Below are 15,712 nucleotides of genomic sequence, written 5' to 3'. Positions count from 1 at the left end.
GTGAACCAGCGCTTGGCACAACCTTTGAAGAGACTGTTAAGTCTTCCAGTAATTGAGGAATCACTCAGTTCAAATTCTTCTTGGTACAAATCAATTGTTTTGATAAAGTCCAAGTGATCATATTCTCCTTCACCTCTAAATGATGGCCAATCTTTAATTCTGGGTACATCTTTAGAGTTATCTCTCACAGTTTGGATACTTGGGTTATATGATTGTTCTTTGAAGAATGGTGTTTGTGGGACTGTGTACTCCTTTCTCAAGGGTGTCTCTTCTTCTGCCATTCTTCTGAAGGGATTGCTGGATTGATGTGGTGGTACATCTTTCATCCCTTGTCTGTATGGCTTCTGAATTTGGGGTTGCACTTGTATATTGTTGCCAATTTTTTGTGCTATATTATCCATGCTAGCCATGAGCTTGTTCTGCATTTCATCAAACTTATTGTTGATTTTTATGATTTCATCTGCCATGCTGTCACTATTGTGTATGATGAGTTGTTCTAGTTTATCAACTTTGTCCATTATTTCAAGTATGTTTTCATCTTGAGTTTCACGGTTTTCTGACTCATGTTCACTGTCTATTTTAAGTTGGTCCAGTTTACTGGTAATATCCAATCTGTTAATATCAGTATGTACTAGAGGCCAAGGCGGCTTCGCCGCTGCACTCTTAAGGTAATGTCTGACAGCCCATCTTAGCTTACAGTGCCACAAATATACTTAAAGTTTAGGTTCTCCAAAATTAGCAAATTAACCCTGCCTGCAGAGTGCAAGGGATTCTTGTGAAGAAACTCTGAATCAGGAGGAAATTAACCAGCACAGAATTGATCCACAGCTATGTTCACTTCATTTTGCTAACCAAGTTAGATTTTGAATTTTAAATAGATATAAATCTTAAGAGCAGTTGGGATCATACTCTCTCTGGTATTTACAACATTTAATCAAATCTCTGAAGAACCACAAAGATATAACCAACTTGGATGTATAGTTTATTGAATTACTGATGAAAAAGAAGACACTTCAATTACTACTGAGAACAAAACATCTCCAAAATTAATGGAGAAAAAACATAGATGGTCATGGTAGATGTCTGGGCCTTCACCACAGCAAGGGTCATTTCATGGGTGCTGAGGATGAAGGCATGTATTGGCAACAATACGGGGTATTGCCATAGTCTGGGCAAGTGCACATGCAAGCTTGCCTCCCGCGCCCCCATAAACACTCAGGACATGTGTGGAATTTGTGTAGCCCTGTTCTTCTGTCAAGGCGTAAATCAGCCATCACATGGTGTTGTTAGCATATGTATGTTCTCTAAATTTCTAGTATCTGTAAGTATATATGTTGTGGACTGAAGTTGTTGGTGTTTTTTTTTTTCTGATCCAAAGAAACTGAGTGTATGGGTTGGCAAGTTCAAAGTGAAGTTGGACCTGCTTTTTCAATGAAATAGCCACAAAAAAAGCCATGGCTATCATGTGTTGAGACAAGTTTGTGATAATTTTAACAAAAAGAAGAATCAAAAAAGAAAAATTTTCATTTGAAAGAAGATAGTAGAGTAGTGATGATTGAGGCAGTTATTCAATACTTAGATAATGAGGTTTCAGAAAGCTAGTTCAAAAGGAGGAAAACTGCAATCAAGGACGAGAAGAATAGAAAATCAGGTCAACCAAAACAAAGAAAATCAGCGGGAAGGGCAAGAGAGAGAGACCAACCTCTTGCCCTTGTTTTCATACAAGGTGGTGCTGATGATGTCACAATAGTTCAATTTGACAGTCTTGCCAAACTCAGGGTTGTGCCACAACAACTAGCCAAAAAAAGAGAACAAGAAAGCAAGCATGAGCAACTGAAACATCAGAGGTGAGATGGAAGGGTAAGGAGAGACTGAACAGTGTGTTTGATCCAGCTGTTGTCCTCTTGTTCCGAGAAATCCCGGCGCGCACAAGCGCCTCTTGATTCCTTTTGTGCTTTGGCAGAGGACTATTTCTGGGCTGCAAATGTCAACAGGTTTTGGACTCCAAATTCTGGACCAAATCACTTGATAAAAAAGGACCAATTGTGTCAGAAAACCTTGGAGCATCAGAAGGAGTGAGAAGTCTTGAAACATACGTGCTCAAGATCATGGTTTGATCAGTCACTGCGACATCCTTGTGGATATTCTTGACACCCTCTTCAAAGCTCGATTGGGTATGGAAGACGGCGGCGTTGTTCTGCATGACTCTCTGCATCTTGCGACAGATCTGCGCGGTGGGGTTAGAGCCGCTAGCGTTCCTGAGCTTGTTGAGGTCCTTGATCAACTTCATTCCTGTATCCTCCGGCATTTTCTTGTGCAGCTTGCCTGGCTCCATGTTTGCTGAGATGTGTGTGGCACATGCCCGCCCAAAAACCACGATGTCCAGAAGGAAGGATGCCGCGGGCTTGAGGAGCTTGGGTGGGTGGCAGTCCCGCTGGAAACAATGAAGGGTTGGATAGGATTAGTCGGGGAACCATGGCAAGCAGGGCAGGTGGTTGGGCCAAGCTGGATTGTAGGGTCATGGCGGTTGGCGGCGTGGCAATGTGGCGTTGGGACTCGGCGTGGCAACGTGGCGTAGGGACTGGTGCTTATGGTGGCTGGTGGTTGAGTTGGCTTGCTTTGGAGAAGGATGAGGTATAAAAAGAGGTAGCTTGTGGACGATTGAACGCCAGGCAAATCCCCCAGCTGTGTTTTCAGCGGGGGATTTGCCTCACCCCGTCTGCTGTTGCAATTGCGCAGTTTGGCGGGGATCTTTTGGTGGCCCCCCTTTGCTTAACCGCTGGGGATCATTCTCCCACTTGTTTTTTAACCCTGCTAGACAGGGATGGACAGTGGGCCACGATACCAGGGCTAGCTTGGTTGGGTGGCAGGTTGCAGTTATTTTACTATGTGATTTTTGTTGTGATATTTTATATGTGATTTGTGTTGTAATTTATTTTAGGGGGAAACCTGCAATCTTTTGCTCATTTTTTTTGCAGAGGGGAATCCCTGAATTTTTTTTTTGTATTTTTGGTAATATGTAGGGAGAACCCTTGAATTTTTTTTCTATGATTCTCAGGCTTTAATATACTTGGATTGCATTTAATTTGGCAATTACTGTAGTTTCTTTAGCATTTGTCTGAATTTCTGTTGTGATTTTTTGTAATTTATTATTATAATCTACAAGTCCTAATTTTATGTTGTTTATTTGTTGTATTATTCCTGTAGTTTTCTTAACCTCTAGTACAAGATTTTTAATATCTTTAGCGCTATCCACCACATTTTCTGCTAAGTTTTTCATTTTAAAAGCAATATCATGTACATTTTGGTGGATGGCATTGATTTTACTATCAATGTGCTCAATTTTTTAATCACAATTTGATTAAAAAAATCTTCTACTCCAGCTAGAGGCTCATTTGGGTCAATAAGCTCTTCTAGGTTTTCTGTCTTATCTTTTTTGTTGATCTCTTTAACCTCTTTTGGCAGTTTACTAGGTTGTCCTTGCTTATTCAAGCGGTGGACTTCTTGGCGCACGCTCTTATTGTTTGGTTTAGCAATATCATTTCTTATCTTAATGTTTGAGTTCTCTACAATTTGCTTATTCTTGGAGCTACTCTTATTGTGCACTATGTTAGGATTCTCTGAATTAGGTTCAATATTTGCTATGACAGGCTCTGGATGATCACTAGGAAAAGGTTTCTCTTGCACAAAACTGGGTTTATTGGTCAAGGTAGATGTGTGGACAGAAGACAATGCAACAGGATTTATATTAGTAATAGGAAAAAAATAATCACTTGTAACTTTGGGTTTGGATGAGGCTATTATCTCCTGCTCGGACTGGTTAGCCATCTGATCTACTCCTCAATTGCTTTCTTCACTTCCATCAACACGCAAGCCATGCGGAATGTTTCTTTCCATTTGTTCTTGCCGCTCTTTGGTTTTTGCTCGTATGGCTTTGATCCCAATGCTTTCGGTTTGGAACGGTCAAGCTTTGGAATTTTGTAGGGTTTCTTCTTCTCATTCTTGTTGTTTGCCTTTATTTCTTTCTTGTTGTTCTCGAGGACTCTGATGTGTTTGCGCTCCGTGTATGGGTTCCATCTGTCCAAGTGTCTCGTCAGAATTTCCTTCCAGGGGAGGAACTTTTGGACTACCCGAAACAACGAGATCACCTGTTCCAGGTACGATTTGAGAAGATCCATCTTGTTGTAATTCTTTGGGTTCAGATAGGCGGCTTTTGTCGCTTTGAATATAGCTATTGCGTCCTCCTGAGCTTTGTTTAGGACTAGGACCGAGCGACATTAGTATTGAATCTTCTATGTCTCTGTTTATATCTTCAGGGGGTGTATAAACTCACCTCAAGGGGGTTCCTTGGTGACTACCTCGAGCTCATCCTCCTCGGCCTCCCCTTCCTTGACCTCTTTTGGTGGGGGGAGGGTTTGCTGAGTGGTCCTTTCCCAATCTGGTATCAACCATGTTCGAGGAGTATCGGTTAGTTCTATTTGTTTTTTCTTATGTTTTACGTTGGTTGATTCAAAGGAGGCTAACCTTTGAGTAACTTAAGCGCCGCGGCTTTTGGGTCAAACTGTTTCTCAATGATCCTAGCCGGTAACGTTGCCGGGTGGGTTCGTCGTCTCTCCTGGTACGGGCTGAGAAAAAAACCTGGCGGGAGCAAGGCGGTGCGTTCGGCGTTCTTCTCTGGTTTGTCTGCAGTTGCGGTCTTCGGATTGGCGGATTTTGTCGTATCCAGGTGGTTGTTGACTGGTTTAGCAGCTGGCACAGACACTAAAGTCGTGATATAGGGATAGAATGTAAAATATATGTTTTGTATCCTTTAGTTTTATGTACTTTTTATATGTTTTATCTCTATTGCGCAATAAGTCAGAAACAAGGAAAAAAGTTGTACTTGTTTAGTGGATTTAATTGGTTTTTTATGTAAAAAACTGGAGTTCTGGCGGCAAAAAGATGGGGATAATTGCTAAAAATAAGGAAAAAAAACTCAGCAAAAAGTCAGTTTTATCCTTGACAGGTACTCTGGGTAAAAAAACACAATGAGGCCCCCAAATGACAGCTCTGTTTATAAAGCTTAGGGCAAAAAACCCGTCAAAATTAAGGTTTTTGGGGCCTAGCACTATAACTGTGCTGATATAAACACTGGTAATTTAAATTATCAAGCTTGTTACGTGCCAAATATGGCCACTACAAGGGTTTCAACACTCTGTAACAGAGGAAGGAGTAATTATGTAATTATTAATTACAGGGAATTAATTTGGCGTAAAAGTAGGTGGTAAGCGCTTAAAATGATTAGCTTCTTAACAGAGGCAGAGGTCTTACGGCAACTACTTATAAGGATAGATCTTTAAATATGCTAATAAGGGATTTTTGATGATTTAAAGAGTTTAATCCAGTGGATTTTACATGCTGGGGATGGTTTATAAGGAAAAGTGGCTACAATAGTAGCAGAGGAGAATATTCATGGCAAACTTACAGTTTATGGGCGGTGAATGGTCTGGGGGATCTTTTCCTGAGGGCCAAATAGGCCTCTATTTATAGAGGGGACTTTAGTGGGCGTAAACACTAAGTCCTTTTCTCCCTATGGTGAACAGGGCTTGGCTGTGGGCAAATTATTTGTATTGTAATAGACTAATTTCCCTGACTCTGTCACATGACATGTTTATAACCAATTGTCATGTGAAAGAGCTTTAGTAGAAGTCTACATAATACTTTCACAGGGTATTTTTACACAAGTAATATTACTCATTAATGTACAACAGTTTATTTTTATGTACTTTGTTTGTTTTACTAAATTTTTGTATGTAATACTATTTTTGGGCGCTTTCTGGGGCCAATTCTTATTTATACAATTAGTACATGAAGGAATAGGAATAAGGGGTTACTTTGAGTGGGTGACCCCCCTTAATTTATGATGAGGAATCTGATTCTGCAATAATAATTTAATAATTATTATTACTTACTAAGTTATTGCAGTCTTTTGGATACTTGATGTATCTCTAAGGCTGACACAATCCGTCAGATATCATAAGGGTACCACCGGGGTATCCGTACTACATTGCATATCAGTGGCCATCATGAGAGGAAAAAAGGGGAAGGGTAGAGGTAAAAGGGAAAAAAAAAAAAAAAAAAAAACATCTATGAGGTGGGAGAGAGAGAGAGATAAAACTATGTGGAGGGAAAACAATTACGAAATCAGAAAATCTCCGCCGGAACGTGAGCTTCCTCATTGGCGGTCAGCAGGGCGAGGCTTTGGCTAGTGATCTGCTCTTGCATCTCCTCATCACAAGGGAGAGCAACTGCAACACCCTGAATGTTGATCGCAGTGTTTTTACCATCAAATAATTTGGCATCGTAGGCAATGACCATACGGGCAAAGCTGAAAATGGCCCACAGTCAGTTAACCATTAAGATTTTTGCTCAAGCAAAAATCACTTATGCAATCTTGAAATTGTTCGGCTTTGTCCGCATTAGTTCCAAATGTAAATCTATTACCTCCCAAGGTGAGTGAGGTGGGGCGGTGGTTCTGTCAACCTGTTGCTGAATGAATAAGTGTAGGAAAATGTACGCCATCCGTACCCTCATGGTCAAGGTGAGGGACTGGATTATGCTGGCCCAGTCCTCCAGTTCATGACGTGGTGACATTGCCCGTAAGATTTGATCACCAAGGGATCAGCTACATAAACAAGTGTTAGATTGATCGGACAAGGTTAGCACTCACCTTGACTATGAGGTCATTCAGCTTGTGGATTGGCTGGGGATTACTACTGCAACCCGGCCTTGCTCCGGTCGTAATCTAAACACAAACATGTCAGAGGTACATGGGAATAAAGGGAAAATAATAGAGAAATGACTCACCAATTTGGCAAGGGTGCTCTTTTTGTATATGAGCAACTCTTGGATGAGGTCCCTAACTCGTGTAACTGCCTTGTTTTCTGGGGTGAAATAACCTGGTGGCATGAACGTCTCCTTCCACTCATTTTGCATCATATCAATGCTGGCCTGCAGTACCGGCCAAATTCAGCCAAATTTACCTTGCTAGACCATCAAAGTTCTACTCGGTACTTACCTTTACTAACACCAGAGGTGTCCTAGCTATGAGCAAGCGATTTGCCACGGTTTGGGTGTGACAGTAGGCCTGGAGATCAGACAAGAGGAGGTGTTCTCGAATCTTCAGGCAAATGAAATCCTGTGATTTGGAAGTTTCACTTCAGGTCAGGCACGCAAGGAATGCCAAATAAGAAACTTACCCGGACATTGGGGTGGAAAACAAAGCGCCTGGTTACTTGTGGATCTGGTCCAACTTCCGTGGGTTGAATTGAGCCAGTTTGCTCAAGTTGGTAGCGTATCCATTCCAGATACATGAGGGTGGTAAGCCAATGATTTTTCCCCACAAGCTAAATAAATAACAGATTAATCTCATTAGCAGAATCAATGAGTTGAGGTTCAAGGAATTTGACTTACTGTTGCCGTTTGTTGGATATTCTCAATCTGAATATCCGGGAGTCGGAGGAATTCCCCAAGCTGTTGAATGATTTGGATATCCTCGTCCTCAGGGGCGGACGTTGGACCCGGGCCCAATTCAGTGAGTGGGGTGTCATGATTGTCTTGCTCTTCTGCAGAGAATAGAGGATCAATATCTGAATTCAAGCCTGAACTTGCACCTGCGACTTGAGCAACCGCTGAAGCCAAGTCGGGATGAATACTACCATTGTCTGCAACTTGATTGGGTCCTTTGGTCACGGCTGGTGCTTGATTGGGGCTGTTGGCTGGGTAGGGGGCTGCTGACTCTCAAGCGGTGGTTTTGGATCTTTGGGAACGGCAAACGGGCCCTGTAATGGTTTGAGTTCAATTAAATCATTAGAGTATACTGGATTTCAAGAGCAAACAGAAAGCTAGCGCTTACCTGTGGCTGGCTGGCGTGCGGCAAACCTGGGCGCAAATTGTCTCACGGGACTGGCAGACATGATTTTTGTATATCAATTGGAAGATATAGGAAGATAAGGTGTTTCAAGGCTTTTCCAATATTGATCGGAATATTAGGGAAGACTAGAGGCCAAGGCGGCTTCGCCGCTGCAAGGTTGAATTCCTGTGTTTGAACCAAAAAAGCTCAATTTGGACCAGTACAGTGCTTGTCTGATAAAACACCACATCAGTTATCAAAAAGTCTAGTTGTCAGGAATTGACATAGAACTAAAAGACCCAAACCCCTGCTGTTTCTGGCAAGCCAAAGTTTGAAGCAGATTTTTGCTAACACTGCACTAAATGTGCTATCATGCTGTGCAACAACCCTGGATACATTACCACTATGGTCTATTTTGTAGCAGAAAAAAACTTCTGCATTATTTTTTAGTGCAAAATTGTAACAGTCCAATATATGTTTTGGCATTGGATTGTTTTTTAGCACAATATAAGGTGATGGTATCATATCAGAATAGCTTGTATCAGAGCACCAATACAGTCCAATACCAGATGTATTGCTGGGATGAGTGATTGGATTTTCTCCACATCACCCAGAAAAGCCATATTTATTACCAATAAAATACCACTGTATTTTATTGGCTTTCCAATACAATCTGTGATACTGCTTTTGTTGGGTATTGCAAGAACAATTTGATATGCAGCACCACCCAATAAATACCTTGGATCATATTGGCTACAGTTTTGCTCTTTCATTCAACAGGTTGTGAGCTCATGAACAACAACAAAGTCCAGTTCATCAAGTCTGCTTGATTCAATCCCATCTCCACTATTATGCAAGTTGGCTTTCAGTTCCTTGAATTCTCTATGGAAGAGAGTTTTTATTGTTACTTTAGATCATTCTATTGATCAGGAAGAAGAATTATTTTAGTTAAAGAAAAAATTTCATAGCATATTTAATTACAGTCAAGTCTCTCTTTGCTTGATTAGGCCTGAGAATGGAAAGATTAAGAAGAGGGATGATTAGACTGATCATAATAACTATTTTCTCAAGTTAGAGTGCAACTGATGCTCATTGATCACATTTTCTATTTGCTTTGACAGCTCAAAAGATTAATATCTGTATGATCTTTATTGCCTCATTACTATTGAACTTCTTTAACAGGACACATGTGCCTTTAGATACAAAAATTATTTGTTCTTACCTTATTTTGCTATAAGAAAATCTATCAAAGATGTAATAGCTTACAAGAAATCCAGTTGTTACATATATTGTTTACACTTTTCACCCGCTGGAGACCTAGACGCGAGCCATTTTGATCAGCTGCAAGGGTGGATTAGCTAGGGTCTTGATTCAGATGAGCTTTGTGCGTCCAGGAATGATTTGATTCTGTAAGCATTTGACAACAGATGGGCACACGGAACAACAGGAAAATTGATTGCAGGACATGTTGGAAATGTGCACACAATGATCTGGTGCTCTTTGGCGAGGCAAAGGTAGTGCCGGGCGTGTTGAGGACGGATTAGGCAGAGACAACGATAGTCTGTGTAAGCAAGTGTTTTGAGCACACGGAGAAAGAGAGGGCAAGCTTACAAGGATGGCCATGATGGCCATGGATCCCGCAATGACCCAGTCAATCTGGCAAGCGTCCCAGCTGATTGTCTCTGCGGCCAGCGGCAAGGGCAAAGTTAGTCAACTTTCTGTGGCCGGAGCTAATTGCTGCCATTGGGGCCAGGTTAAAATAATTATGCAAGACGATCTTGGAGTTCAAGGAAGTGCTTACAGTGCAAAGTCCCACGCTTTTGATTGCTGCACGCAAAAAGCTCTCAGCAATGATGGTTGGATGGAATCTTAGAAGAAAAACCAAAGAGGTAAGTGAACACATTCTAGAGTGGTGATGTTAGGAAAGGAGAGTCTAGAGATGAATATACCTGTGGCCAAAAGCTTTTCAGCCGCGCCTAAGAGGCTCCCTGCGAGGATGACCACGCTAGCCGGTCCATCATCAGCATATACTTCCTGGGCAGCCAAAAGTTCCACCAGTAGTCTAGCAGCAGGGGATCCGCAATATCCTGGTCATGCCCGGCAATCCAAGCTCACTTTTGGCATCTGCTTAGGCGTGATCCATTGGGTTCCGCGGCGCGGTGAACTGGCTTCTGGGTCGGCAAAAGACCGATATCCTTGCCCAACGCCCAGAGGGAAGACTGATTGCCAAAAAAAAATTCTATACACAACGGGTTAGTGAGTTGGTGTTTGTGAAGAGTTGGCGAGACGGGGGACAAACACATATTTGAGGACACATTTGGCACAGGGATCAAGGTTGCCACACTTTTGCTATTGATTTCCAGTTACATCCCTGAATAGTTCCTCTTGGGAGTTCACCAATCCATTGTGTAGTGGAGAGGGTAGCAGAAAGAATACAAATCAAGCATAGAGTTGTTGGCGCCATTGTTACAAAGGGTGGGTGCGGATGCAATGAAGGCTGAGACAAGCGGGGCATAGGAACGAAGGGCCTAGGATGAGGGAGTGAGGTTTCAAGCGGTTCCCGTTGAATCCGCGGATCATGTAGTTGGGAGGGGCACGGAGATATATGGCCTTCTGGGCTGACCACCGGAAGCGGTGGCAGTCGTCGCAGAGGCGTCCCTTTGCAAGTGCGCGGGATAGATGGGCTGGGAGCGGGTGCTGAGGGGCGGGAACAACTGGTAAGCCCGGCCGGGCCGCAGACTTGATCAGACGGCTCAAGCAGCTTTCTGCTAGCGTTGGGGGGTCGCTTGCGCAGCCCAGGATGCAAGCAAGCCGTTGCCGGCCTGAGGGCTGACGCGTGGGCGGGTCCACGCTCAGTTTCACCAGCTTCCATTGGCAGAGGCTCGCAGGCAGACAACCGAGCGGGTTGCCAGAGAGATTCAGCTTGCACAGGCCAGGAAAGACCAGCAGCAGACTCCGGGGAATTTCTAAGAGGGGGGGGGGGGGCATACGTCAGTCAACAAGCCAACCTGAGCCCAGTAGTCGTGTGTAATTAATACCTGTCAGTGAGTTCCGCAAAAGATCCAGATCTTTAATCCCAAGGATTATGTCTCGGGTCCGGTCTGCAAGTGAAGGGCAAAGAGGGCTGCTGGAGGAGAAGCCAAAGATTGGGCCAAACAACAAGTACCATGAGGTCACGTTCTTGCAGCGTAGTCAGCTTGAGACCAGGAAGTGCGAGTCGGCGGGATAGGCCCAAGAGAACGCGCTCAAGGGAATTGAGGACGGCCGAGTGGGCAGGTCATACAGACCGACGATAGGCATATGAACCGGATGCTGATAGAATTCAGCCAGAAAATCCAACCTCAGTGCAAAATCTTCAAAACGGTCTATGCAGAGCAAGACCCCTACTTGTTCAATAATCTGACAGAGGTCAACATTTGTCTCTTGCTTTCGAAGCTTTGGCCACTTTTGTTGCATCACGGCCAGCGCCTTGGCTTCGTCTTGGTCTAAGCCTTGTTGATAGGTTTTTGAGTTGATTTCAGGATCATGGATGCGGCAGTCAAGATCATCAAACCAGCGAGCTGTCTTTCCGAAGAAACCCAAACCCAAGCAAAAAACAAGGTATGAGCCAAACCAATCAGCTACATTGTCATTGGCTTCATGAGTTAGAGGAACATTGATGGCATACATAGTATTGGGAGGAGTAATCCCAGCGATTTGAATGAGTTAGACGAATGGATTGGGGAGGCTACGGTGGGCGTTGGCACGGATTCAGTGGGCATGGCACTGGCAAGGATGCGGTTGGCGTGGCGCTGGACCGAGGCAAGGCTGGTGCACGTGATGTGAGATGTTCAGATATTTAAAGGGGGTGAGGTTTGTGTCCGCTGTCCTCCAGGGGTTCTGGTTTTGTTCCACCCCCTCCCTGAAGGCGCCCTAATTTCTTGATTAGGCCCCTCCTTGATGGCTCCTCACAGAGTCCTTCACAACCGGCCCTTTTTTGCTTGTTGCTTTGGCACGGCTGGAGGGTCAATTCAAGGTGCCTATTTCAGGTGTTTGGGGATTCTTACAACTTGTCTATTGTGTGTGTGATATTTTTGTGGTGTTTCACAATGAAACACGCCAAAACTTAGATCTATGTTTCCACGTTTGTGTGGATTTAATAAACTTGGATAAGTTGTCTCAAATGCAGGATGGAGATTGAGATGTGTGAGGGGGAGGATTGACCTACCAGGCCAGAGTCCACCAGAATTGTTGTCTTATACCACTGTGCATGTCAGGTTGGAGAGGGCATGGAGAGGTCATCCTTGTTTGATCGGAGCAGGCGGAGCCGGGGATGAAGCTTGGGAGGAGGAGCGGCCAAGCGAAAATCTCTGATGGTGTCTCACACTTGACACATCATGGTTCATGCAGCCCCGTGGAATCAACCGCTCTTCTGATCCCATCGGATCCACATCTCCATTCCATCAGCCTGACACCCACCTCATTGAACCAAGACTCTGGTTAATGGTCACTGCTTCACCCAAATATTTAAGTCTCCACTGCTTGGAGTCACTAATTTGAGTAATAAAAGTAATAAAACCCCATTATAAAACACAGAATAAACAGAATAAAACCCAAATAATTAAACAAAACTCAAAATCACAAATCATTCCAATTGTTATCCAATCCTAAATTGAGAATCAGAGTGAAATCTACATGTGTTGATGACTTTATGCCACATTAAATCCAATTAAAAATAAGATATCCAATCAAGAAAATTTCTTTCATTCCTCTTTTTCTGTTTTTCTCAAATGGCTGAATTACCTGGTGAGATTTATTTTCCTTTTTGTTGGTGGTGTTTCTCATTTCTCTCATTGGATTGGCAGACTTCACAAGATTTGTAGATACACATGGCACTACCAGGTACTGTGAAATGACAAGAAAGCGGCAGTGAGCAGCGGACCGAATAATGGGACGATGAGATGAGCGAACAAAAAGAGATGAGCACCTGTTGATGGTGCGAGCAATGAGTGACAAGAAATGTGAGTGCATCGCATGACAAGGAAAGAAAAAGTGAAAGCGACCAGAAAAAAAAGGAAAAAGGGGAGATGGTGATACCTGTGAAATGCCAAGAAAGCGGCAGTGAGCAGCGGACCGAATAATGGGACAATGAGATGAGCAAACAAAAAGAGATGAGCACCTGTTGATGGTGCAAGCAATGAGTGACAAGAAATGTGAGTGAGGAAAAAGAAACAGGAAAGGAAGCATAACTATCATCTATGTACAAGCTATGTGGACCCTAAGTAGATGATACAGCTATGTTACTCCGCAGCCATTTCCTCATCACTCCGCCCTGTCATCCATTGCTCCTGTGAAATGTCGCTGTAACTCAACAGCCCCCCGTGCTTGACAGGCAGTGCCTAGACCATGGTGAGAGAGAGATGCAAAAGTTTCCAGATCCGTCTGGTCTTGATGGGAGATAATGGTTTGGTGAGAATGTTGGCAACGTTGTCATTGGTTGAGACATAGGAGATGGTGAAGTTCTTTCCTTTTTCAATGTGGTGTCTTAACCAATGGTGCTGGACAAGAATGTGGCGAGAGCGATGCTGGTAGATTGGGTTCTTGAGCAGAGCCAGAGCGCCTTGATTGTCACAGTAAAGATGCACTGTTGAAAAATTGATGTCGGCATAGGGTCAAATGTCTTCCAACAGTTGCTCAGCCCAACAAAGATCTTGACCAGTCTCAGAGCAGGCTTGATATTCAGCCTTGGTGGTCAACAAAGCTGGACCATCGTCGTCCTGCTTGGCACAGCGCCATCCCACTGGCCCATGAAATAGTACAAGGCTTCCTGAGAAAGAAGAAGCGTTGTCCGCGTTGGCATAGCTGGAGTCCGAGTATCCTGCCAGACGCTGTTTGCCTGGCACATTGCCAAGATTGAGTGAGAGATGAGCAGAATACTTGAGGTAACGGAGAACATGTAGAAAGAAGTTCTTGCGAGTCTTTGTGGGCAAGTTGAGGAATTGGGAGAGAAAACTGCACGCAAAGGCTAGATTGGGCCGGGTGCACTGAACCAGGTAATTTAGCAAGCCTACTGCCCTCCGGTAGTTGAATCCAGGAGAGACTGAGGACCCGTTGATTGGGCCCCTTGATTATTATTTACCCCAATGTACTAGATCCTTTATAAAGATGACATTCATCAGTTTTTGTTTCTTTTCCTCTCATGCTTGCATTAGAATAGTAAATGATACATACTAGCATTCATCACCTTTATCCTTGAGAAATATCATCAGAGACAGATAACCATCATTAAAACAGAGCAGATTACCTTAGTGAATAATTGACAGAGTACCAGATACATCCTTGAATCCTCAACCATTCTCCCTTCTCCAATCCTCATTCTTCCCTCCTTGCAGGTTGTCCTGGTAAGACTCCAGTAATAGTTCTCACTAGAATAGAAGTCAGCCACAAAATTATTTTTTATTCTTAGTGAACCCTTCTCCCAGAGTTATTCCAGGAGGGCAGTCTTACCAAAACCCAAGTATCCCAACATACTTTTCCCCTCCAAGCTCATCTCACCCAGTTGAGAGGTTCCACAACGTGCACAAAGACAAAACAAGGTTTGCTTTTGTCTTGATGGACAAAGAGGCATGGATCCGCCCCGGCGGGCTTGAAGTTGACCGACTTAAACAAGCCCCAAAGGGCCTTGTACCAGCAACGGGGACTCTGCTTGAGCCCGTAGAGGGATTTCTGAAGTTTCAAACCGTAGCCAGGATGTAGGTTGATGTTGACTCCGTCAGGGACTTTGATGAAGATTACTTGTCCGGAATGCCGTTCAAGAAGGCGCATTTCACATCCATCTGTTGGATGTCCCAGCCACAGGCGGCTGCGAGACCAAAGAGCATCCTGAGTGTGCAAACTCTGCCGGTTGGGGCGAAGGTGTGATTGTAGTTTAATCCTTCAATCTGACGGAATCCCCGTACACACAGGCGAGCTTTGTAATTGAGCAGTTCCCCATCGGCGTTGAACTTCCGCTGTAAGACCCAAACCGTGTTGAGTTCCTTGGTGCCCGGAATGAGAGGAGCAACCACCCAGACCTCGTGCCACTTGATGTTGGCGATCTCAACCTTGATTGCCACTAGCCATTCTTCCCCATCCAGCCGGCCAATAGCCTCCACGTAGGTAATTGGATCTTTCAGAGACGCCGGTTCACCCACCAGCAACATTGCCATGTGTTGCCTGCCTCCAGCTACAATATTTGCTGGATTGATATTGCTGGAGATGTTTTTTGGCGCGGTGTCGTAGAAGGGGACATAAACGTATCCCTTACTGGAGCTCTGCAAAATCGCTTCCCCCAACCCTGACCCGCCTTGAGGAGCAGAGGTGTCCTCCTGGGGAGGATCGGACTCCCCATTCACCGGAGGGATCACATCACCCCCCGGGACTGGCGGCTTGGGAACGGGTAGGGCGGGCTCGGCTGGTGGTTGGGCGAGTGGATTGAGAGTGGGATCTGCTGGTTCGGCTGGGACCGGGGGAGGATCCTTCTCAGTTGTTGGTGCTGCTGAGACAAAGACCTCTGGCATGCCAGGCTCAAAATCAAAGAGCGAGGATGATCCAACAGGATCCCTGTGGTCGGCAAGAGAAGGAAATTCATGAGGGAATGGTCGGACATGGTGAGAGTGCCTGATGATGTCTCTGGAGGGGACCCACACTTTGTAGGTGTGATGGCCCTCATGATAGCCAAGAAATATTGCTTCAACCCCCAATGGCGAGAATTTGGAGTCTTGCCATTTCCGTTCCTCATAGACGACCATTTGGCAGCCAAACGGAATGAGACGGGAGAGGTCCGGCGCGGCCCCATGCCAA

At 44.3% G+C, this 15,712-nt stretch overlaps 2 protein-coding genes across 2 annotated transcripts; both read right to left on the bottom strand.

Annotated features, from left to right (window-relative positions):
* Positions 1–1,987: 1,987 nt before the first annotated feature.
* On the bottom strand, positions 1,988–2,522 carry PtA15_1A675 (uncharacterized protein; the record flags this gene model as incomplete). The annotated part of the gene is made up of 3 exons (XM_053165727.1): positions 1,988–2,024; positions 2,097–2,434; positions 2,475–2,522. The coding sequence occupies 3 exons, from the start codon at positions 2,520–2,522 to the stop codon at positions 1,988–1,990; spliced, it is 423 nt and encodes a 140-aa protein (XP_053016890.1).
* Positions 2,523–10,357: 7,835 nt separating this feature from the next.
* Positions 10,358–15,429, bottom strand: PtA15_1A674 (uncharacterized protein; the record flags this gene model as incomplete). The annotated part of the gene is made up of 3 exons (XM_053165726.1): positions 10,358–10,857; positions 12,390–12,408; positions 15,376–15,429. The coding sequence occupies 3 exons, from the start codon at positions 15,427–15,429 to the stop codon at positions 10,358–10,360; spliced, it is 573 nt and encodes a 190-aa protein (XP_053016889.1).
* Between the last annotated feature and the right edge of the window lie 283 nt (positions 15,430–15,712).

The sequence above is a fragment of the Puccinia triticina genome, chromosome 1A, assembly GCF_026914185.1.
Source record: "Puccinia triticina chromosome 1A, complete sequence".
Classification (NCBI taxonomy): Eukaryota; Fungi; Basidiomycota; class Pucciniomycetes; order Pucciniales; family Pucciniaceae; genus Puccinia; species Puccinia triticina.
Note: the sequence above shows the minus strand (reverse complement) of the source record. Positions and strands in the feature narration are given on the sequence as shown.